The sequence below is a fragment of the Gadus chalcogrammus genome, chromosome 13 (assembly GCF_026213295.1).
Source record: "Gadus chalcogrammus isolate NIFS_2021 chromosome 13, NIFS_Gcha_1.0, whole genome shotgun sequence".
Lineage (NCBI taxonomy): Eukaryota > Metazoa > Chordata > Actinopteri > Gadiformes > Gadidae > Gadus > Gadus chalcogrammus.
Window position 1 is genome coordinate 8,197,896 of NC_079424.1, and position 24,915 is coordinate 8,222,810.

Here is a 24,915-nt window from a genome sequence, read left to right on the forward strand (position 1 = left end):
CCCTCAGTTTCTCATCTGTTGCTTCGCTCTCTGTTATGCTTTCGCACAAAGATACAACATTTCAGGTCAAAGAAACCGCAAAACGTCCGCATTACCAGCAGTGGAAACTCTGGGCCCATTGTCGGTCACATACAAAGCAAGCCATGTCTGCTTGATCCCCAGAGTCGTCCACCAAGAGGCTCCAGAGAAGCTAAGTGGTGAGCGAGAGGTCAGGCGCGGTCACCACTACCCCTGACTCCAGCAGCATCCCGGGGTACAGTTCTGCTCCGTCGCCTGTCCACCCCCCTGACTCCAGGCTGTGACTCAGACGCACCGCCCCGGCCCTGAGAAAGAAGTTCCCAGACGACAGCATGTTTCTCCAGAGAAATCTCAGGAGTGGAATTGCAGACTGATGTACTCTGGGAAGTGGTCGTTCCCACCATCGTGAAATGGGCGTGGGTCAACATCCCCTGGAACTTAGTCGCACCAGAGACGTGGTAATGGCAAAGCATGCTATGGCCATGCTGGATGAGGTAGCACTACCCGAGGCTAAGAAGTTGGTCTGTATAGGCTTCGCTCCACTAGAGACTGAGGACTTTCTCGTTATTTCCACCAAGTTTTAGCAACGAAACCCAGTAGGTTTTTGCTGCTAAAACTTGTTGGAAATAAAAAGAGGGTTTAAAGTTGACATATATTATACGACCAGATGTGAGTGTGATTAGCCGTGTCCACCTAGATGTATGATGGATAGATGAACAACGTTTGCTACAGTCCACTGGGTAGGCTGGTAGACTGATCTATCCAACATAAATCTAGGTGGGCATGCCCACTTGTTATGTCAGAAGAGGCCGATTTTTAAAACGGCTTGCAACGGCTAATCACACTCACACCTGGTGGTATAATATGTCTCTTTTAAGAAAACCTGCATTGGAGAACCAATCAAAGTCTTTATGGGGGCCCTTAGTCGTACTAACATGTCTTTCTTGTCCTGGGTAAAAAAAAAATACCAGTGTCCCTGGAGGTGCTTCGTTCACCAATCTTGTGGACTGAGCCCACATTTGATGAAACCGAATCAAATAAGGTTCGGTGCCCACAGAGGGACAGCATCCTTTACGATACGGCATCATTTCCTATCTGTTGTTAGCGGCGCACGTCTGTTAGCCGCTGCTCTCTGCGCTGTTCAAACAACTAACTTGCGTTGAGAAATCCCCAGACATTTGGTAGGCGGTGAGATCTCAGATCGTCTGAGACTTCTGATACAGCGCCTTCTATGGGAGTCTGTGGGCAACAGGCACCCCTGCTGAGGGAGCTCCAGAGGGGCTGCGCTGGCTGCCAGGGGGACCCTTTAGATGAGAAATACTTCAGGAAGTTCTGAAAGGTGTGTGTGTGTGTGTGTGTGTGTGTGTGTGTGTGTGTGTGTGTGTGTGTGTGTGTGTGTGTGTGTGTGTGTGTGTGTGTGTGTGTGTGTGTGTGTGTGTGTGTGTGTGTGTGTGTGTGTGTGACTGAACGCGTGATGAAGAATATGCAGTACGGATGTAAATATTAGAACTACTCTCGTCTCATTGACTCTAACTCAACTGATGTACTGACATGGTAAAGCCATTGCATTACAGCTCTCTGAAGTGAACATGGGTTTAAAACATTTATGGCTGTGTAGAACATCTCGGTTCTAATAGGCCTATGTGAAAAATGTTTGGAGAAAGATTAAAGTAATAACAATAAGACAAATGTACACATATTTATCCATCCTTTGTAATCGCCCCAATGAGGAAATGTATCTTGCCGCATCATTCAATTGACTTAGCCTATTGGAAATAAAAACTGCTTCATATTGAATCTGCTCATAAAAATAAACAGCTAGAAACCAATAGTCTGCCACTAGCCTATAGTCTACACTAGCGTCATAACACCAAAGCTCTAGCACACACAGGACAACTGTCGCTAGTCACACACTCCTCCAGCCAGCCAGGCCCAAAATAGACATCCATAAAATATATCAAATCGTTCCCGTGGTTCAATGGTAAACTCAATGCCCCAATTACCACTGAAAAACAACAATGGCTTTCCCACTCACAGCTTAACAGTCAGAGGTGAGTCCCATAAAACTCTACAATTTAGAGTGGGTTCGTTTTCGTCCAAGCACATCCCTTCCCGTCTTCCCTTTCTACTGCTCTGTCTCCTGTGCTTAATCCACACACGGGAAAGCCACCGACAGAAAAGTTATGTCTCAATGCAGAGGTGAAAAATCCCATTAGTTCTGCTTGACTGGCTTCACCTGTTAAGAGAACCACTTCGCCATAATAATCACGAGTTCGGGAATAAGAGGAATAAATAAGATGGTTGCCCGATTGAGACGCCTCTGCGAGTCTGCGGTGATAACATGGAGGGAGGATCCAGACCGAGGGGAGCTTTCTGGGGAGTGAGAGGAGGGGGGCGAGGTGGAGAGCTGCCCGTTATTTTAGTTAGTTTTACGGGAGGAGGGGTTCAAAAGGGAGGCCGTATGCTTGTAGGGTGCAATCCATAGTCCTGTGTTCCAGCTGGTTTCACATCCGAAAATATCACCGCGTCACAGATCTGCGTGTGTGTGCGTGCGTGCGTGTGTGTGTGTGTGTGTGTGTGATGCGTGATGCTAGGTGGTTAGGGCTGTTGGTGGACCGCAGGAAAGGCTGGGGCTCCAGCCTACGCGGAACCTTTCTGTGGGCTCTAGTATGTGTTCCCCATGCATGCCCTGGAAGCCCCTGAATGACAACGTAGGCTATTACAAGTTATGTTCCTACCCTGCCATGCATTAGAACGGTTCAAGACATCATGGAATGAAACGCCAATCAAACACAACGTACAGCAAAATGGACTGTCGCTGAGTCCAACTGCATGGCCATGATATCACAACCAATATTAACAGCAGCAATCACATTCTCAACGATCCAATCAAATCCCTCTCTGCATTATGGCCCGGCCTAATATCCTGTTTTACTCTGGGAATGGTCACATGGGGAGCAAAATAACCTCTGATTGCTAGTGGAGTATCAACAAAAGGGCCTTTTTGGAATTAGTTGTAGAATGGAGTTGCTTGGCCGCTTGTTTCGAAGATTAGGTCAACATTTCACAAAACACAAATCCATGATTCCAACATAATATGTTGTGTCCCCACGAAGTTAAATGAAAACACTGTAAGCACAGAGCCCCCCCCCCGGGTCAGGGGGTCGTTGGTCCCTGGACTCAGACCACCTGATGTTCAAGAGGGCTCTTGAGGCGCTGGATTTCTGTTAGTTTCTACCGAGTCGAGAGCAGGAGTTCGATAACAGAATCCGCCCCTTTAAATGGCAGTTGTCTTGGAAACAGGTGCACGAATGGGCCATGGGGATGGTGGTGGTGGAGAACCATGTTAGCCAGCGCTAGGCCAGCATGCAGATCCACATACCCCACGCTGACAGAACGTCTCTCTGAGGTCCCGTGCTCCACCGGAGCACTGAGAGAGAGCTGCAACAAGTCGCTCAAACGACATGGCAGAGAGACTAAAGGAGACTTACAGAAAAGAAATGGCCACACCTAATGTGTTTTCGTTAAAAATATCGGCCTATATTAGAATATTATTATTTACAATTATGGATTGTAGCCTAAATTGCATCTGTGGCATACATTAACAGCTTATTACATTGGGATTCATTTCAATCCTTGAAGTAAAATCATCTCTCATTTCTAAAATGATTACATTTAAAATGTTGCAGTCTACAGTATCTAATAACTAAGAGCCCCTGGGATGTCTAGCATTTGGTGTTTTAAGAATACATAATTGGTATATTTAAAGCCATATTCATTTGAAACCGTATTGACCTCGCCCAGGAATTGTGACAAATATAATCATTCTTTCATATCCATAACATTGACCACTACTGCCCCCTAGTGTACACAAACCGGCCGTCGTTGTAAATATGCATATTATAGCTAACTATGTAAAATAAAAGAAGACACATATAAACATATGTTTTATATATATATACATATATAAAAAACATATGTTTATGTTCTTAACGTTTTTCTGCTTTTGTGGATAATTTTTAACAATAAGAAATGTACAGAAATTAAAAACCTGATCTCTGTAAGATTGATATGCAGCTCAACATTGGAATGGTTTAAGTAATTCCCTCTCGCTCATATCTATCTAAACCGACAACAGGAGAGAGAGCTTGTCTCTCTGATTCAAAGTAGGTAGCTAGCATTCTTCCCATCCCTGACTCTAAGTGAAGGGGACAGATAGGCCTACACATGTCAGCATTTCCTCACATCCCAAGACGGATCTCCCTCAAACATCATTCCATCTTTTATCTACACTTCCACCCCATCCACCTATATGATATAGATCCTATATCCATACCAATATCCCGGCAGAATCACTCAGACACAATTTAAACAATGCATGCATTCCACCCAAAATATTTGATACTCATTCAAGGCAGATTTTACTTTCTTTGTCGCAGAGTGAAATGGCTTCCATTCTGTGGACACCAGGGGTTCACTGGGGCAGGGGGGAGGAGCGGGGAATGCAGATGCAATAGGACAGAAGCTGATGCCTTTAAGTTTGTGAATCTAGGTACAATTAATGTGCATTACATGTGTGTAAGCGATGTGTGTGATGATGCCTTAGCGCTGGTGCTGCCGAGCCACGAGGGGGAAGAAGCCCCGGGCAGTACTTGGATGGGGGGACCTTTCAAAAGCAATTGCATGTCGTTGGTCCCCGTCCCCCCAGAGTCGTCCTATCAGAGAAGATAACATGCACACTGAAAGGTCACAACTCACCGTGACATTTCTGGTGTAAGCAGCCAAGCCCAGATCCCTACACTAATCTTCAATTCATATAAATGCTTGGGTAACAATGTGTGTGTGTGTGTGTGTGTGTGTGTGTGTGTGTGTGTGTGTGTGTGTGTGTGTGTGTGTGTGTGTGTGTGTGTGTGTGTGTGTGTGTGTGTGTGTGTGCGTGTGCGCGCGTGCTTGTGATGTGTGCCTGTTTGTTTTTACAATTGTTGATATGTAGTATTTAACCTCAATGTACGGTTGCAAGGTAGTGCAACAGAAAGAGTTTCATCTATGCACTGAAATGGAATCACAATAAGCAGAAGCCACAGAAGCAGGCCATTTCTGCTTCTATTACCTCTACGACCAAAAGGTTGCACAGGCAGGTTCATGTTTTCAAATGAATGCCTGCTCTACATTTATATACGCAGTCAAAATAAGTCAGGCATCCACTATGACTTCCATATCCAGTATATTATTTAGATAGGGTACAATGTCGGTGAATAAATGACTAAATAATAAAAGATTAAAAAAATAAATAAACAATTGCCGCAACCAGCAGGGGAAAAATTATTTGTTATTTGTTGTGATGTCGGTCTCTTTCACTGGCCTGTAATTAGCAAACTCGCTGACAAAAAACATTACCTCCACAACTATGTTTGTGTGTGCGGGTGTGTGTGTGTGTGTGTGTGTGTGTGTGCATGCGTGCTAGCATGCATGCGTACATGCGTGCGTGTGTGGATGTGTGCGTGTGTGTGTATTCTGCACGCATTGGCAAATAATACTCCCTCTAGATGCTTACCCCCTATCTGTTTATCCGATAATAACAATTGAGACGATTTAACAAGGGCAAACAAAACAAATAGTCCTACGTGACAGCAATCGACAAGTCTGTAGTGGGCCGTGCCTGGCTACCCTTCAGCCTCAGTAACAGCCCTAATGCAAGAGGCGAAGCACACACTCTCTAGCCTCAAGCACCACTAATGACAGGGAGAGCTGGTGCACGGCGAAAGCGTTCTCCCATGATGCATAGGCAAGACAAGATGAAGACGAATGAATGACGGGAACCTCAGACTCTCATTGATTAAATGTGCTCCGTATCAGTGTTTTACCAGACAGTGGACCATTATGAGATTGTTAGCCTAATGATTTTGACAGCCAGACAGCAGCATACTACACACTACGTGTGTCTGTGTACGATGAGTTCAATCTGACACACACCCACCCACACCCACACCCACACCCACACACACACACACACACACACACACATAAAGAGCAGCCCTGATATGCGATCCTTTAAAAAAAAAAGAGATGTGGAATTAAGTGGGAACCGTAGCTACTTAAATGTGCAAAGCTATTTAATAATATATGGTTCATAAAAAATATTTTTCGAATCACACATTACAACCGAAGGGTTTCAGGGTCATGGTTTTAGCAGTTGTTTTAGATGTTCCTCAAACGTTCCTTCTAGAACATTCATGTTTCTCCAATAAAGAAAATGAAATGGAGGAAGAAGCCTAGCCCCACCCGCCCTGCTGTAATGTGTGGCCAGGCTGTTGAAACTCTTCAATAGTACCAGTATCTGGGGATAATTATTGATAAGTTAACCAAATACCAACGTTGTTTGTGCAAAAGCCTAAAAGAGCATCTACCTTATGGCTCAGAAATGTAGATGTTGACACTGCTTTAATAAGAATGTTTTACCCTTGTTTTGATGAATCTGTTTTAATTCTATTTTATTTGCTGGTTTTGGTAACTTGAAAAACCTTAACAGGTAAGAAAAGAATTGTTGGATCGGGCAGTAAAATAGCAGGCACAATTCTAAATGACCTCCCCTAATACCACAAAGTTAGAGCCAGCAAAAAGCCCAGATGAACCCCAGTCACCCCTTGTTCAGTGAGTCCCGTTTGCTTCCAAATGGTCGCAGATATAATCTGCCATGACACAGGACATACAGAATCAACAATTAATTTGTCTCTGCTGCTATTGGCCTTTTGAAATACATCATGTAGTTCAACATTTTTGGTTTAAATTGTTAAATTGTTGTTCAATTGTATTTGTTTTGATTGGTGTGTGTGTTGATTGCTGATGATTATTGTATTACTGCTGGCTGTGCAACCAATTGCCCCTTGGGGATAATCAGGATTACCTTACCTTACCTACCAACTGTGCATGCCAATCAGTGACCTCACCTAGTTTAAAGGCTGACCGGTGTGTGGTGATGAAGCTCTCCTGCTTTGTACCCTGGCAGAGTATTTCCTCTCTGCTAACAAAAGCATTTCTCTTCCAAGATCCACTTCATTACCCACACTAATACAGTGCAAAACGTTTATTCAAATGAGCTTAGATCTGATACACAGAATAAATGGGAGGAAGGCTGAAAACGTACACTTTTTTTCCTCTCTCGCAACTCGCAAGATATGTTTACATTTGAATTAATTAGAGGGAGGATGGGGGCGGGGGGATGGCAAATCCCTCCTATTTGCTTTAGCCACGGGTTCCATTCTCTGTATTCATTACACCACCGCTGTCATCAATATGTGTCCATGGAAACAAAGAATAATTACATTTTATCAGGATCCACATGACAATGAGAAGAACCTTTGTGGGAAATTGATTGGCTGTTTCTTAGAAGAGATGGCGCATTGTGAGCATTTGATTGGCCAATACTAAAGGAAATTGATTGGGCCGTGTAATTTTCCACCTGAGTGCCAGGCACGTGCACGCGCGTACACACACACACACACACACACACACACACACACACACACACACACACACACACACACAAAGTGTTATCGTGTGACTTGGTGGAGGCTAAAGTGTGTGTGGAGTGTGGATGTACTCCACGTGTGAGCCTCTGCACTGGCCATAGCTGCAGCTCAATTGTTTTCTATTTTCTAATGAGGTCCGGTAGGTGAGGGGGGGGGGGGGGGGGGGGGGGGGGAGTCAGTGTGTGTGCAAATGGGTGTGTCTGGGGTTGTGTGTGTGTGTGTGTGTGTGTGTGTGTGTGTGTGTGTGTGTGTGTGTGTGTGTGTGTGTGTGTGTGTGTGTGTGTGGGCGAGCATAGCTGTCCATCCCAAGATAAGTCACATGTGACAGTCTGTCAGGTCACCTCTCATCAGGATGTATACAGCAGAGGAAGCAAATCCTCAACAGCGATGCATGTGCAACACACCAACCTTCAAACACAATTACACAACCACTGCATAGCCAACCAACCCCCTTCTCCACCCCCCCCCCCCCCCCCCCCCCCCCCCCCAATCACACACACACACACACACGCTCAAGATCTATATTGTCATTACCCAACATCTCCTCGAAAATTGTCAATTTGGATTTGGAATTTGTGCGGCAAAAAGTGGAATAGGACCCCATCGCCTGCACCCAGCCACTGGGATGCACTACTTCTAAGAAGAGCCAGGGTATGCCTGCTACTCGCCGGGATTTTGCCAGTTGCAATGCAGCCTCTTCTAATGGAGATACAGCCTCTTGCAGAAGAGATAGACAGTGGACAAAAAGTCTGTTTAAGCGCACATCCAGCCTCTTTCAGTGTAGAAAAAGCCTCTTGTAGTGGAGAAACAGCTTCTGGTTGTGGAGATACAGTCTCTTTAGTGGACATGAAACATGTTTTACTCGCAAAACTGCCTCATTGAAATGGAATACAGCCTCCGTTAATGGAGATACAGTCTCTTTTAGTGGACATATAGCCTCTTTCAGTGGAGATACAGCCTCTTTTAGTGGACATATAGCCTCTTTCAGTGGAGATACAGCCTCTTTTAGTGGACATATAGCCTCTTTCAGTGGAGATACAGCCTCTTTTAGTGGACATATAGCCTCTTTCAGTGGAGATACAGTCTCTTTTAGTGGACATATAGCCTCTTTCAGTGGAGATACAGCCTCTTTTAGTGGACATATAGCCTCTTTCAGTGGAGATACAGCCTCTTTTGGTTGAGATAAGGTCTCCTTCTTGGAAATAAAACCTCTTATACTGTAGAAACAGCCTATTTTATACGCAATACAGCCTCTGTTAATGGAGATACAGCCTCTTTTAGTTGAGAAATAGCCTCTTTTATTGGAGAAATTGCCTCTTTCAGTGGAGGTATAGCCTATTTTAGTGGAGCTATAGCCTCTTTTGGTGGAGATGGCACCCATTCTTGTGGAGATCCACTTTTAGTGCAGAGCGCAATCAGAAGCTCATCTCCTGACCTTTGTCACCAGTCGGGTAGAAGTAACCTAACCACCACAAGGCCTTTTTGTCCCTTCTCCTTTCTGTCGCTGCCTCGTAGTGCTGATTTCATTCCACTCATCACCGTTCACGGAGAGACGCCATCAGAAAGGGGGGGTCAGTCAGAAACCACTTTGCACGACACGTCTTCACAGCCACTGCTCCCAGATGATAGAAAACCCCTCCATAAAACCAGAACACATAGCAACAGATGTGAGACAGTAAGGCCCTGGGGCTATGTGTATCAATGTAGACACAGGAAGGAGTGTCAATAAAGGACAATAAAAGGACATGGGGCACGACTGCACCCACATCTGGTAATACGATTACATCTACACATGCAGCGCTGAAGCAAGAAGTCAGCAGGTCTGTGTGAAGGCTGAGCCGGGCCATGACTCCTTTGAAGGACGCAGACAAATGAGGATTTAAAGCCAGCAGCGGGGGACTAGGTGGAGCTTTCCCCCCCCACAGGGCAACACAGCGACATATCGCTGCTGAAACGATGGAGGAAACAAGAGACTTTTAGAGTTCACAGGGCGCAGTGGAAGTACGAGAAGGTTTTTTACAACAGCTTTTTCAACCGCAGCTAAACGAAGACAGCAGGGTGGTCAGGGTTCAACATGTGGAGGATACGTTCAGAACTTAGAAATAACTATAATGAGCTCGATTTTGATTGCTGACTGAAGAGGTCACGTATGATTGGTTTAGTTGATCATGTGAATTGGCAATAGTTCAGTTTTAGGTGGAATGCCATTATCTCACAGCCAGAAGCACTGTCATGTAGAGGGGAAAAAACCCACACAGCTTAGCTAATAACCTTCCGGTTCACCGGAACACCCGAGGCCTCATTTTCTGGATTTCTTTCCATTACATTCGATCCCACTCTATTTCATGCCTTTTAAAAGGAACATAACATAAACGACCCCCCCCCCCCCCCTCTTGCTGTGGACAGGGGGAATCTATGATTTTACGCTCCCGAAGTAAAGAAAACAGCCCAATGATAACAGCAAAGAGCCATGGCAAACGTCAGTCAGCACGAAAGGCAGCCATTACTCTGAAACACAGTTCCAAATCATTAAACACAAAACTACTTCTCCCCGTACCGTCTTCCCTTGCTGTCATTACAAAGCAATTACACATACTAGACACACATTGTGTCTGGAACATACTGAACAGGACAGTTTGTCTAGTTCGGAGAGCAACTCTGTCTGCAAGAAAGAAAAGGGTAAAGACCTTAAGTATCTTAGTGCGTTCTTTCAAAAACCTCTGATCTGTTTCTCGTTGCCTGACAATCAACAAACGGTGATGAAATGAGAAGACAGAAGGCCTTCTGGGACCCTGCTATTCCAGTCCCATTCTCCTCGGGGGTGAAGGAAAAGGCCATTCTATCAGCCATCCACCATTTTGGTGTGGCAGTAGATCTTTCGATAACAGCCATGTGACACGTCTCTTAAATCACTCAAGGTCATCTTTCTCATATTCTTTCATTTCTTTTTTTTGTGGAGGGGGGGGGGGGGGGGCTAGTTTCATCAATCGAAGTAAAGAAAACAGGTTGAGCACATAAATTGTCCAGCATAAAAGGTTCCAGTGATTCCTCATGAAATGTATTTGAATAAGTCTACAGCATATTTTTTGATGTATACATTTCTCAGTATGATCCGTCTGCTAGCCTTGGCCATCAAGCTGGAACCAGTTGGCCAAGTGTATTCTACCCCCTTAGCTTCCAAGAACTCAAAACGCACACAAAAGGTAAGGTCATAACTTCAACTTCACACAAAGACAACTCATCGAAGACACAATGCTGATGGAAGGGGAAATGGTCTTTCCACACTGTCGTGATACACACACGCTGATCCAGACAAACTACCCATAGCCTTTTAACCCCTCCACACCCATTTACTCTTTCATACTTACACAAACAAAGTAGAAACCAACTAAAGACATTACCTAAAATTATATCAAAATGTTTAGACAAAACAAAACAGTCGTATGACAACAGGTTGTAACACTTCTATACTACCACCTACTGGTCACAAGCAATTGTGCTGGTAATAATAATGATAGTAATAACGGGCTCTTGGATTTGCGGATAAAGATTTATCTAGGTCAAATAGGCTGGTATATGCTCATTTACCACAACACAGACCAAGCAATCGTCATGCATGTTATCTAGAGATACATCAAATGTAATATTTTCCTTAGATAAGACATCTAATGAAACAAAAAAAGTTGTCGTTCAAGTCAAGGCAATTTTATTTGGGGGGGCTTAACAGGCCAAATATTTATGACAATTGAATGTGGTTGTGTGTAATAAAAATAAAAAAAGAGTTCCATGTGGGAAAAACAAACAAGTTGTAGTTTACTGTTGAAAGTAATGCTTTGTGTAACAACATTCATATGGGGCAAGTAACTCACATTTAGTGCCTTAGTGAATAACGGCCGTCGGGTCAGCCAGGACTACATGTGACAAACCTAGGCTAGGCAAAACTATACCGCTGCTCTGCCATGACATACAATCAAAAACAAACACCCACAATTAGCAGGATTGTGCAAAAGAACCTGGGTCCAACTCTTTCCCCCTTGGAGCCGATATTGCAGTGCGTTAAAGTGGTTTGGCGCAGCTCTCCCCAGCCCAGCCAGAGTAGCACACACATTTAAACTGGGACCCCATGTTCAGCACCTGCCTGGACTCTGGCTGTTCCAGCACTCTGTAAGTCCTCCCTCCTCCGGGCTTGTCATCAGACACCACCTTCCAGAATGCGGGGTCGAGGTGGAGGTATGCCCGGGAGGAGGGCTCCCTCCTCTGGCATCGGCCCCTGGATGAACACATGGCCTGGCTACACAGAGCGGCCGCAGACGTGACGTTCACCAGGTAGTGGCCCAAGGTCTTGTCGATGTAGGCCTTAATCGTTTCACAATTAGCCTAAGAAAAGGAATACCAAACAGAAAGGGAAATCAACAGTGGATCGATAAAAAATGATTGATCAATCAAGAAGAGTGCAGCCATTACATTTCACACACACACACACACACACACACACACACACACACACACGTTTTACGAAAGGGGGATAATAAAGGAAGGGTTAGCGGTCCTACCTTGGATTTTGCAAACAGGTTGTCTCCCCAGAGCACGACTCCTGCGGCTCCCACGGCGGCGCTCTCTCCGATGGTGTACACCAGATGTTCCTGCAATCCAACACACACACACACACACACACACACACACACACACACACACACACACACACACACACACACACACACACACACACACACACACACACACACACACACACACACACACACACACACACACACACACACACACACACACACACACCATCAGGGGCCCGCCGTGCTTCCATCAACACCGCCATTACCGCCCTGCATCCACATGACCCACATAGCAGAAACCCAACACCAGCCGGCCCCCTGCCCACCACACACAGCCTTGCCTGAGGGAGGAAATCCAGGGAGTAGGTGTAGACGATGCGGGCGTACGGGACCACAGGGGCCATGGCGGGCCCCCGCTGCGCCCCCACCCTCATGGCCTCCATGATGCGGTGGTGGCTGTACAGCAGAACCTCCTCGTGGAGCTCCCGCAGACGGATGTCCAGGTAGATCTCGGGGTACAGGGCCGTGGAGACGTTCCAGAGCCAGGACAGCCGGTCGTTCCTCTGGAGCTCCACAGGAGGGCAGGCGCCCGTGTAGTTGGCGTCTTTGCGGCGGTAGTAGTTGTAGCAGCCGGGGAAGCCGTAGAAGCCCCAGAGACCGCCCGGCCGCTCCTTCTCCGCCAGCCTCAGCGTTCCCTCCATAAAGTCACGGGCGCCGGCCTCGAACTCTTTGACGGCCTCGACCTCTACCTGAGCCGGACTCCAGTCTGGGTGTTTGGACCTCACCAGTGCCCTGGAGCCCTGCCAGTACACCTCCATGGTGTCCCAGTTCCTCTTCCACGACGGCCTCCAGCTTTCCCAGTCCACCACGGCCAGGCCCACGAAGTCCCGGTCGGGGATGTCGGCGTCGACGTCCCGGGCCGCCGCCCTGAGGTGGTCGGCCAGGCTGGCGTTCTGCGGCACACCGCCGTTGATCGCCACCCCCTGGTTGTATTTGGGATAGCGCCCTAGTTTATCTGGGTAGAATATGGTTATGTTGTCTCCCATGAAGCTTTGGTTCCGGTTTCGGACAATGTTGAACACCCCCAGGTCCAGCTCCACGCCGAAGCGAGATTTGCAGTTGGCCGTCGGGGCATTCCAGACGGCCGCAAACGGGACCTGGGAAAGGGGAGTCGCCGCATACTGCTGTCCTGATGAGAGACCGATCACCACCGCATGCAGGACCAGTAGAGGAATAGAGGAGCACATACCTGGAACATAAAGGATCAACATTACAGATTCTGATGCCAACTGGAAAATACAACGTTCAGAGGCTAGTTTGGGATCGTTTTTATGCATGCGAAATTGCAACAAATTAAATAAAATAAAAAGAGTGCTTTGAATATTTGATCATTATGTTGTTTTACATACATTTATACTAGCAGCTAAAACCCCTTTGAGATTATTAAATGTCTAACAACAATGTAAAATACATTGCAGGTTTGTCTTTACAAATCCGCTTTGTTTGAGAGGCCAAGACTGGCTGGAAACAATTACAAGAAAACAGGGGGAACTGTGTTTTTTGTGGACAAAAAGTCGTAACATTTTATTTCTCAACCGTAAACTTAATAGTGATTTAACCAGAAAAACGCATTACCCGTTTACATGTATTTGTTTACAGGCAGCTCTTGGCCTCTCAAAGATAGCGGTCAATGCAACATTTGTTTATATGATTATGGTCATACAACAGTGGTCATGTGCATTAAAAACTCACTCGCTTCTTGTTCCTCATTCAAGATGGAGCGGATATTCACGTTTTCAATTCAATGTGAATATATTATGTTATGAATTAAATTAAATTAAGGTCTTGATCTTGTGATGATGCTGTAGATGCAATTTTTATTAAAATAACCTATTCAGTCCACTTTCAGTCTACTTATTTGGAAACAAATAAGGGTGACAACTATCTTCACAAATAAGGAACATTCACAACCTTACGAGCCAAATGAGGAACATCCGGACTGGGACTTGGCTGTGAAAGGGGAAGCATCGATTCCCTTGAGAATTGCATATTGGCAGTAATGAACCCTCGTAGAAGCTGAACAACCAAGCTAGTCAGAGCCAGAAGGGACGGCCACACCCCAACGCAAAGCCAAAGTGCATGACACTTGTATGAGGCAGATAGCGTGAACAAATATAGTTCGTCTTATGGCAGACTGCTCTAGGTAGGAATATTGTTCACATTTAATTTGTCAGGATTATGAGCCTAAACCCAAACGTATGCTCAATGTTGAAGTGGCAGTTCGAGAGAATTCAAACTCGGGGGGGGGGGGGGGGGGGGGGGGGGGGGAGACAGGCTGTGGACATTTACTTTACACCTTATTGTTCTGTTAGTTCTCGTTGGCTAAAAGTAATTCTGTAATAATTGTGGGTAATGTGGGGAACACTGCCCCCCCGGGCTCCCCGTTAGTACCGCCAATGACGCTTTGAAAACATTGTCTCCTATTGACTCAGACTCATTTATTCAGATTAAATTATCTCCTAACCCTCAACCATTTCCCATTTAATATAGCCTAAACAACCGCAATACATCTGCGTGACGTGCCGTCTACAGAAACCAAGAAGACGCCGAAAAGTGGAATACCACGTAGAAGTGAATAACAGTAGCTCACGTGCGTTGTGACATTAGCGCTTTATTATCAATAATCCCATCCTAACAACGTCAACGTGTTCTAGGTTGCATTAACCTTATGCCGTTTTATTAACTTTGTAAAGTCAACCAAATCGGAATTCTTGCATGTCAATTTACGAAAAACAAATATATTCTCTTCATTCAGAGAATACAAATGACATTATAATCACAGAAATATGCAAAAAGATTTAGTACGTACCTATACCGCTAACAAATGTCAGCAGATTATTTTGGTTTGCAGCATGTTTTGATTTGGTCATAAGTCTTGTGATCAATGAAAATAGTTTTCTTCTTCTTCTTCCTCTGTTGTTGTTGGTGGAGGGCGATCCGTTGAGACGTGCATATACCACCACCTGCTGCACTGGGGTGGGCATCTAAAATAAACGTGAATAAACCCATGACGGATTATGTCAAGGTTTTAAAATGATTATTATTATTATTACCTGGTCATGTTATAACACAGCTGGAAATCGTGGATTTTCTGATAAAGACTGCTAGCCTTTTTGACAGACAAAACAGCAGAAACTATGTTAAGTGTGCTCATTAGTGTACAGCATCCATTCTCTCATTGCTTGTGTAAAAAAAAAAAAGATAGAATATTAGATTTGAGGACGAAACGATAGGGTGGGCTAAGGCAAGTTTTGGGTGGGCTTGAGCCCACCCAAAACCCATCATTTTGCTTCAATCTCTATGCAAGTCTTTATTTTATGTAAATAGACCCAGTAAAAACGGAGTTATACATTTGATACAAAATAATCGATTCAGATAAGTTAATAATCAAAAAATAAAGATTATTATCTTATCTGAATCGAGACTGAATCGTTACACAGTATCCCGTTGCATCGAAGAATCGATTATTTTCCCACCCCTATTGATTACTGTACTCCAAAAGTTCTAACAGAGTCTATTGTTTTGCATAAGCTTTTTGGTGAAACTAGAGTTGCTGACATGCGCCTTGTGGTGGGGTATATAACTGGCAGTGTCTTTCAAAAATAATGAAGCACCATAGTGGTTATCACATAAATGCTTATCTGATGTGGAAAGAATTGGCATCCCGCTTGTTATGCCTATAGGTAAAACTATTGAAAGCGAATTGCAGAGAGCCTGTTGACTCGAGTGATCGACTGCATACACTTCCTTGCAGAAAGAAACCTGCCACTGAGGCGGGGGAATGCACAGTAAGGAAATCCTAGAAATTGACATTTTACTGGGTATCCTTGATCTCATAGCACGGTATGATGTTACACTGGCAGAGCATCTTAGAAAGGCTGCCTCAAAAAAAACATCGGATATCTGTCCTGGTGCACTCAAAATGATTTTTTTGATTCAATAATGTGTTTTACGTACAATTTGTGCCCAGAAAAAAGAGAGGGGGGGGGGGCGCCTGCTATGTGTCTGCATACCCCCCAGAAAGTAGGCAGTTGCGCCTCTGACTGCATCCCTCTCCACTCCCTCTAACTGATTTATGTAAGTTAGCCTAAAGTCATGCAATAATGTCTCCCCTGGTTACTTGTGTCCTGTTGTTTCTTCCAGTTGTCCATTCCCTTTGCTGTCAAATGCTTTTCACTTCCCCGCGTCCGCATGCTATTTCAGTATCTATCTCTCTCTTCCCAGCACTCCAAGCCACTGCATTAGCCCTCTCGTTACCGTGAACATGCTGTGATTATGGCCATCAACTCGGCACTTGCTGAACAGCTCTGTATTTCATCATGGAATTCTGATAGGCATACAGCCCAGCTCCTACCTGGCCGCTAATTGGGTCCTTTGTTCCATCCATGCGTTTATTGTAGAGTCTGCCGAGGCTATTGCAATTTAAAGATACTGGCACTTTTGGATCAATCATCAAACATGCTTTAAAACGCCACCATCCTCGCTACAATGTGTATTTATATCGAAGCCTTTTGATTGGATAATTACTTTTGGTTGGGGGTGTCCTAACTGCAGCCTAGTTTATTTGATGTATGCACGTCATGCAAGTCACAACCAATCAACATCGAAAATGTAAATGCATGTTCAAATCCCCCTCAACTCTTTTGGTTGAAAATAGCTCTGGCTTAACCAAACCCTGTAATTACCCCGAGCAAGAGTATGGGATTGATGCATGCATGCAAAACTCCCTGTTGAGCGCTCAAACTTTAGACTACTAGTCTGCTCGCTGCCACATTTCGTATTGTAAACCATTGTTTTGAGTCATTACACGTTGTTCTTTGAGGGACACTATAGAGTGCTGCAGCATTATCTACACGTCCCTAATCGCTAAAATATGTTTTCGTCAAAATGGCACATACCAGTTTGACATAAAAAAAATACATAAATAAATTAAAGGTCTAGTTTGCCTCGAAGAACACAACATAGAATCTCATTGCCCAATATTATTTTGTTGTAGAAGAGTCCAGTAATAAATCTAATACAAAACAGGTGGTAAAAACGAAATATTTATTTTCCTTATCAAAACATGTATTAAAGAAAATACTTGGGAGGGAGAAGCCCTAATGCAATTGTAATGATCATCTCAGGGTATTCTACATTTGATCTTCGCTGGTAAAGGAAAGTAAAACATGAACGGCCTCTGGCTCTGCATTTACAATAAAAGTGCTGTTGAACTAGAAGTCAGACATTTGTGAAGTTTTTTGTGTAGTAGTCATGTTCTGTAAAATATTAAGGACAATTAATGAGATACTGAAAATACATTCAAATAAATATTAATGCATAGGCTTCCATACACAGTTTTGATGCCAGTGAAAAGTCTTTGGATAAGGCCCACTAGAGCCATCTTGTGCCGATACCAGAGCTAAGTGCAACACTCTTACATCTACCTATTGATCTGATGCACAATACAAATATATGTTCATATCAGAATCACATTAGCCTATCAGTTACTCCAATCACATTGCATTTCCCCTGGGAAAAATCAAGGGAACGGGAGACCATGATTATAATCCACTTATGATGCAAGTGGCAAGGGAGAGCAAAATGTAAACACAAATCCTTTCCAGCAAGCTCTCGATCTCATGAAGTATATTTAAAAACTACAGACAGCTTCGACTCTCATGTCGACAATTTCCCTCCCATGTCCCTCCCTGCATCCACATCCCCCACTTCAATGTAGAGCAAACACAAGCCCTTCATCGTGTACGTCTACAATTTGGCATACGCTAAAAATACTGCAATGCACGGCTAGCCGAGAAGGAGAGTGGCGAGAAGCAGGGGGGTCACCAGCACCACCACCGACGCCACGGTTGCCCGGGCCGCCCCCTTCTGTTGATTACACCCATCACCGTGGTAACCTTTGTAACAGCGGCACTGGAAATTCTCCTGGAACGCGCTCCTCTCTGCGTCGCCGAGCTCACCGGTGACTGCCAGCTTCCTGCCCTGAGTGGCGATGGAGTGAGAGAGCGGGTCGAGGTGCAGGTAGACGTCGGCGTCCGGCACTCGCCGCTGGCAACGGCCCTGAGAGGCACACAGGGCCTGGCTGCATAACTCTGCTGCCGTGGAGACGTTGAGCAAATATTCCCCCAACTGACCGCGCAAATAATCATTCAGGCTGGAGCAGCTGACCTGGTCAAGGAGGTGGGGGTGGGGGGGACACAGAACATGTGATTTAGGGCTGAACAAAGAGAGACGAACTGGAAAGACCTCCTCAGTGCTAAATGAGATGCTATGAATGGATTTTAGGCAATGTGGTAAACTGCAGCAGTATTGGGTCCAAGCAAGGCAATTGGAGAAATTAAATATATTGTTGGGGAATGTGATTAAAAATAAAGTATCTAAATATAGATAAAATGTAACTTCCTCATTCTATTTTAACATGAAGAAATACTTTGTTAAAATAGAATCCTCTTTTATGTTAACAGTTGCACTTTGCTTCCTCTTTCACAACAAAGTGTCAGTCCGGATGTTCTTAATCTGGCTGGTATGAGGACCAGCTTGTGGAGGTTCCTTATTTGTGTACATAGTTGTCACCCTTAATTGTTTCCAAATGAGTAAAGTGATAGTGGACTGAATAGGTTACTTGAATAACAATTGCATCATCACAAGATCTAGACTTTCATTTCATTTGTATTAACAAAAGTATTCTATGAAATCCTCATGATCAAATCCCTTTGTGGTCAGGTCATTTAAAACCAGAACCGCAAATGGCCACCCAAAGTTAATGTAACATACATAATCAGCCATATTATGGCCCAATCCCATTTCTACCCCTTACCCCTTCCCCTTACCCCTCCCCCTTGTTTTGAAGGGGTAAGGGGAAGGGGGAAGAGGTAGAAATGGGATTGGGCCTAAAACCCAATCCCATTTCTACCCCTTACGCCTCCCCCTTCCCCTTCCCCTTCCCCTTCCCCTTCCCCTTCCCCTTCCCCTTCCCCTTTCAAAACAAGGGGGCGGGGTAAGGGGAAGGGGTAAGGGGTAGAAATGGAATTGGGCCTAGGTATGTTGCTGTATGGAAACTGCCTTTCCATACAGCTATATGTAGACTGATGGCCAGCAATCGGACAAATTGTTCAGAAGCACCACTTGCTGGTGTCAAAAGGCCAAGTGTGATGAAGCTTACTTTACTGCTTGCGTACGTTGCCTCTCCCCACAGGATGACACCGGCCGCTCCCAACGCCACACTCTCCCCGATAGTGGACACCAGATCTGTCTGGACATGAGACACGAGGCATGAGGCAGAACCACAATCTTTAAATAACATAACAGGGCAGGACTCATTTGTGCTACCAAGTTCAAAGGAGTTTGCCGGAGGGAGGGTGGATGGGTGTGGTTAGAGTCCCTGTAAGCTTAGGCTTACAAGCTCTTATCTGTACCTAAACACAACAGGAAGTACTGAAATGAGTGTTGGCGTGATGATATGCAGCTTGACCAACACCCATCCTCCCCTTCTTTTAGGAGATTCCTGATATTAGAAACTTGTCCCTGTGCCAGGATTTAACAGGAAAAGACTGCGGTTGCACATAACAATTTCAATAGCTCAGCATCGAACAATGATGAAATCTTGTCATGCAGAGACATTTTCGGCAGGAGTGGGAAACAATCCAATTGTAATCAGTTAAAAAACAATACACTAGTAATGAAGCCATACATTTGAAAGATACACAAGTTATGCCCGACTGGGATGGAGTTTCCTCACCTCCGTCAACAGCTCCAAAGAGTTGGAGTAGGTGGGACGTGCGTAAACAAAAACAGGCCGCGCCAGGCCATCTCCAGATGACGCCAGACGCATGCCCTCTTTCACGCGGTTCCGGACAAACTGCCTCCCGGAGGCGGAGGACTTGAGCACGGAGCTCATATAGATGGAGGGGAAGAGGGCCGTGCTCTCCGTCCACAGCCACTTCAGCCTGTCGTTGCGAACCTCCTCCACGTCTGGGCAGCGGCCGGTGTAGTTCTCCAAAGTGCGCCTGTAGTCGTGGTTGTAGCAGTCGGGGAACAGGTAAAAGCCCCACAGCTGGTTGGGCCTCAGGGATTTGGCCAGCTTCAGGGTCTCCAGCATGAAACTGTGGGCGGACATCTCAAACTCCTTCAGAGCCGCCCGCCCCACCTCTTCTGTGGGCGAGGCGGGGTTCTTTTGGACCAAAAGCTGGCGGGAGCGACTGCGGTACACATCTTTGTTTTCCCAGTTCCGTATCCAGAGTGGGCGCCACTCTTCCCAGTCAATGACAGCTAGGCCCATTGCTTGTTTCTCACGAATGTACTTCTGCACACCTTCTGGCATCTTATCCAGGTGCTCTTTGAGACTGGCTACCTGGGGCAGCCCACCATTCACTGCAGTACCATCTTCCTGGTAGTATGGATACAAGCCCAGGCGGTCTTTATAGAAGATGGTTAGGTTCTGTTTGACAAAAGCCTCATTAGGTGAGGCAACAATCTGGAACTGGCCCAACTGAAAATGGACGCCGTGGCGTGGGGCACAGTCCTCTGTGGGTGCGTTCCAGGCCAGAAGCACTGGCTTTTGAGGGAAGAGTGGCCATCTCGTGGGCTTGAGGTCCAAAGCCCAGAGGCAGTCTAACAGTAGGATAATCGGTAGCAGTGTTTTTAAATCCGCCTGAGCCCGCAACATGTCTTCAAGTGTGAATGCACAGAGATTGCCCTGACTCTATGATCTCCTGAAGAAATGTACAAATGGGAGAGAAAAAAAATTGCTTGGCTATCCGGCGAAATGTCACCAGACTGAAGATAACACTGCACAACGTGACTACATGCTCATGGGTAGAAAAAATCCGAAGAAAAGTTATAGTAGAGGGTTAAAACATAGAAATTATAATGCAATGCATAAAATATTACGACTACAATTTTATCGCAAGAATAGATGAGGGGGGTGGGTGACCTATGGACCAGGACACTCAAACTGGGAAAGTCCACAGTGCCATTGCCTTAATTATCGTACATTAAACCCACCATAATTTCTCAGAGTGCAGTTCTAACTCAGTTCGTTTAAGAGAGGAATAAGATCTTTAATACATTTCCTACAATCGTTGTATTTGTAAACGTGCTTACCTTTATATGTAGACTTAGGAAGCATTCCAAAAGTAAAAGTTGAGAGTTATCCAAAGTTTTTTATCTTATTTCAAACTAAAATATATTACCCGAAAACGTATGTTTGGGCCTGAAGAGAAACGTCAAAAGTCTCGAACGGCATTCGTAGTAACAATCCGACTTCTGAACTTCGTCGCTGTGTGCAATACTGTTACCCCCTGTGATGTTGTCAGAGGAGAGCAATGGTTGAGAGCCATTCGGCTTTTCCTAGTGCCAAACCATTCCAGGATGTTCCATTCAGAATCAAAGGGGGGAGTGGCGTAAAAACCTGAACAAGTTAGCTCTGTAGGCGTTTTTAATTTCCTCAACTGACATCCTTCCTAACCTCAAAGTTCCGTTTAATGTCAAGTAAAAAAAAAAAAAAGTTAAACTAATTTAAAACATTTGAGGTTTTAGTTGCATGTCCCTGAAACGACATGCATCCCATTTAAACAATAAATGAAACAGTCCGAAAAAATGTGGCATTAACTTGAAATAGATATGTTATAGTTATTCAGACAGAGCGTCTTTTAAAAGTACTACAAATGGAATTGTCACTGTTAAATACAAAGGCCAATAAAATTGCCACCACTTTGAAATGTTTTCCCTGATTGCAATTAGGAAACCATGTTATTAATAATAAATATGAACTCATTTATTTTTCAACCTAAATTGTTTTCTTAAGTTGCTGAATCACTAATAACACCAGTGATTCCAAAACTATGCCCAGCCAAACATGAAGAATTTCTAAATGCATGAAAAATTGCTCAGTGATTCAAAAATAGGACCTTCTTCTTGGTTTACACTCTGGACAGGGCACCAAGGCATCTGGCGTGCAGATGTCACTGCTAGGGGCAAGTCATGACGGCCTTTGGCAACGGTTCAATAGAGTAACAAAGTACCACATGCTGTTTAAGGAAACCTATCAAGCATCAAGGAGTTACTGAAAGGCAGCATGGGTGTTAGGCACTTATAATAGCCTATATACTATTCATTAATTTAATATATAGATGTTCTACTAAAGGGTGTGCACACGTTTAAAAAGTAAGAAGGTGAGTGTTAATTATATTAATAATACATAATGAAAAAGGAGATAAAACTGAATATATTTGTAGAATCAGCACTTGAAATCCGCAATTGCAGGGGGACATCTCCTCTTTCAACATATGTCCACTGAAGGTATGTTCACTGAAGTGTCCTAGCCTGCTCGGACATGCGACGGGGGGGGGGGGGGGGGGGCGCATGAGAGCAGCTGTGTTTCCTGTGTCATGGCTGTTCTTCTGATGTATTGCTCTGCTGACTCACTGGCCTGTGTCATCAGTTTCTCTGGCTGCTTTCCCCCCCCCCCCCCCCCCCCCCATGTGAATCTAGGATGTGTTGCGTCAGTAGGAATAAAAAGGGGATGGAGCAGAACAACATTGAAGCCGTCCAATTCCCCCTGGCCTTCACTTCCTGTTGACCCCCAAGATGTCCCGTGCCCTGCAGCCGTCAGGAAGCCGAGACAATGGCCGGGAAACGTGATATGTGCCCTTCTACTTTCATTGAGCGTCCAACATCTGAGGCATGTGATGTCATAACACAAATCTGTAATGTTTGTGCCTTGCAAAACCAAGTAGCAGACGGCGACTGCAAATGTCTCTTAGCCGCCCAGATAAAGAGTAAAACAACCTTGAACCTTTTTGATAAAGGCACAGAATACAGAAATGTCATAAACAGAATCATACCTGTGCACCATATATTATGGAGTATCATTAATCTCATGTAATTTATCTTTCTCATTATTTAGCAATGGTGCCAAGCCAACCGTTGTGGACTATCAACAAACACGTTAAGACTCTTACCACAATAATATACAATAATTTATCATGCTGCAGGGTTTTATGAATATCCCACATGTGAAGTTCTTTTACAAAAATAATTCTTACAGCACTTGAGCTATTAAGAGGGATAAATCACAGGGATTTTATGTCAAACCCAAAAACAAAAAAGGAATTCCTGCCAACCATGTCTATTAATGCCATGACAAAAGATTAATTTGTTGCATGTAATAATGAAGTCATTTAGTCAGACCATAATTGTCATTCCAAAGTAAATAAAGTATGCTGAATCAAAATAATGTATGGAAGAAATCTGACTGGCCTCTGCTGCCCCCTAGAGCAGTGGTGTTATACTACAAGAACATCCATAGGACAAACATTTAATTGAAACCCAAGGGCTAAAACCAGTGATAAACTTAAAATGTATATATGAAAATCCATATAGCATGATGACCAACTATTATGGAGTCTAGTTTCCCAGCCTTCATAGACAGCATAAATTAAAATATACAATTTGGTTAGGAGGAAAAGATACATCTACTCCACACAATGATCCGAGTAAAGCATTTATTCAAGTCTTCCAAACTCTAAATTATTTACATCATATCACTAGTGCAGGTCTGAGCCCAAACAACAGACGTGACACATGACAATATATTACAAGGATGTGACTTTATATACAAAGAATATCACAACGCATATTCCTAGCACAACTTCATAATTTCACCCCTCATTCTTTCACTCGCACAAACCTATATGTACACAAGTACACATAACAGACAGTCACACGCTAACACCCTTTGCTACATTACACAGAGATTAAAACCTTTTCACATCTACGATATTCTCATGTTGCAAACGTATAACAGGTGAAGCACATCTTTACTTGATGTTTGCATACTGGTTGCCAAAGTGTTGGGTCATTAAAAAAAAAGAAAAAGACGCAAGTTAACAGATTTGTAAAATTGAGAATGTCACCATGCTCAACTACCTTCACATTTTGCAGTGTATACGTTCACATTGCATTTTTGTCAGCTGACTTTTATATTCGCTAGGCCTCGTTCCATCTTCGCAAGTCCACATTCTTGCCTAGCAGAGCCAAAACTGTGGTCTGACAAAAATACTGCAGCCAAAACAACTGGCCAGTGGCTCCTCACAAGCATTCATAACAGCAGATTGACTAGCACGTCTGTGGGTATCCTACATGGTGGAAAGACCTGCTGTGACTCACACTTCACAGAGAATAACAGGAAAGTCTGCATGAATACGGGGGTGGTCCAGCCTCACAACTCCCTAATGAAACAAGTAAAACAAAAAGGAATGCATTGATGAGAAAGTTCATACATCATTGATTGAAGCAAACACCTAAATAAAAAAAATGAACATGCACGGTTGTTTATTTTATTTACAGGTTCAATCAGAATACCTGAGGAATAAGGTTCTTCTGAATTCTCTTCAGCTTGGACTTCCTCCTGCCATTTTTTGTCACAACAGTCTCTTCATAGAACTCATGTGCCAGATCTCCATCCTCATCGAAGTACAAGGAACTAGGAACACAGAAACGATGCATTATTACGTCCTAGACTATACCTAAAGGGCAGCGTTCTCTAACATCACTCAAAACGACGTCTCCAAACATTTTACCTTCTCCTCGTGAATACAAAAGGTGTGGCACTTCTGGAGCCTTTGAGTCGAGCCACGGACTGTTCGCTAACATCACTGGATGAATCACCTCCAACCCCTGAGCCTGAGAAAGGCCAGACGCCTTTGGCTTTGGACGTACTTCCTCCCATCTTCATC

At 44.5% G+C, this 24,915-nt stretch overlaps 3 protein-coding genes across 3 annotated transcripts; all 3 read right to left on the bottom strand.

Moving 5' to 3' along the window:
- Positions 1-10,934: 10,934 nt before the first annotated feature.
- On the bottom strand, positions 10,935-16,721 carry hyal1 (hyaluronidase 1). The gene is made up of 5 exons (XM_056605900.1): positions 16,533-16,721; positions 14,988-15,162; positions 12,460-13,367; positions 12,101-12,190; positions 10,935-11,924 (listed from the first exon to the last, which is right to left on the bottom strand). The coding sequence occupies exons 1-5, from the start codon at positions 16,629-16,631 to the stop codon at positions 11,604-11,606; spliced, it is 1,593 nt and encodes a 530-aa protein (XP_056461875.1). The 5' UTR covers positions 16,632-16,721; the 3' UTR covers positions 10,935-11,603.
- A 253-nt stretch (positions 16,722-16,974) lies between these two features.
- On the bottom strand, positions 16,975-21,811 carry hyal2a (hyaluronidase 2a). Its single transcript, XM_056605901.1, has 4 exons — positions 21,281-21,811; positions 19,917-20,889; positions 19,341-19,430; positions 16,975-18,346 (listed from the first exon to the last, which is right to left on the bottom strand). The coding sequence occupies exons 2-4, from the start codon at positions 20,841-20,843 to the stop codon at positions 17,966-17,968; spliced, it is 1,398 nt and encodes a 465-aa protein (XP_056461876.1). The 5' UTR covers positions 20,844-20,889; positions 21,281-21,811; the 3' UTR covers positions 16,975-17,965.
- Positions 21,812-22,730: 919 nt separating this feature from the next.
- Positions 22,731-24,915, bottom strand: tusc2a (tumor suppressor 2, mitochondrial calcium regulator a). Its single transcript, XM_056605693.1, has 3 exons — positions 24,760-24,915; positions 24,542-24,662; positions 22,731-24,408 (listed from the first exon to the last, which is right to left on the bottom strand). The coding sequence occupies exons 1-3, from the start codon at positions 24,912-24,914 to the stop codon at positions 24,343-24,345; spliced, it is 342 nt and encodes a 113-aa protein (XP_056461668.1). The 5' UTR covers position 24,915; the 3' UTR covers positions 22,731-24,342.

Bases quoted from the DNA above. Each gene is read 5' to 3' on its own strand.
- hyal2a (XM_056605901.1), bottom strand. From the start codon at position 20,843: ATGTTGCGGGCTCAGGCGGATTTAAAAACACTGCTACCGATTATCCTA. The intron at 19,431-19,916 runs GTGAGGAAACTC...TCTCATGTCCAG, and splicing joins CTTTGGAGCTGTTGACGGAG to ACAGATCTGGTGTCCACTAT. The intron at 18,347-19,340 runs GTAAGCTTCATC...CTCCTTGACCAG, and splicing joins CAACGTACGCAAGCAGTAAA to GTCAGCTGCTCCAGCCTGAA.
- tusc2a (XM_056605693.1), bottom strand. From the start codon at position 24,914: ATGAAGATGGGAGGAAGTACGTCCAAAGCCAAAGGCGTCTGGCCTTTC. The intron at 24,663-24,759 runs GTAAAATGTTTG...CTGTGTTCCTAG, and splicing joins TTTGTATTCACGAGGAGAAG to TTCCTTGTACTTCGATGAGG. The intron at 24,409-24,541 runs GTATTCTGATTG...TTGTTTCATTAG, and splicing joins AGAAGAACCTTATTCCTCAG to GGAGTTGTGAGGCTGGACCA.
- hyal1 (XM_056605900.1), bottom strand. From the start codon at position 16,631: ATGATTGATCCAAAAGTGCCAGTATCTTTAAATTGCAATAGCCTCGGC. The intron at 15,163-16,532 runs GTAGGAGCTGGG...CGTTTATTTTAG, and splicing joins AGGACCCAATTAGCGGCCAG to ATGCCCACCCCAGTGCAGCA. The intron at 13,368-14,987 runs GTACGTACTAAA...TTTATGTTCCAG, and splicing joins GACATTTGTTAGCGGTATAG to GTATGTGCTCCTCTATTCCT.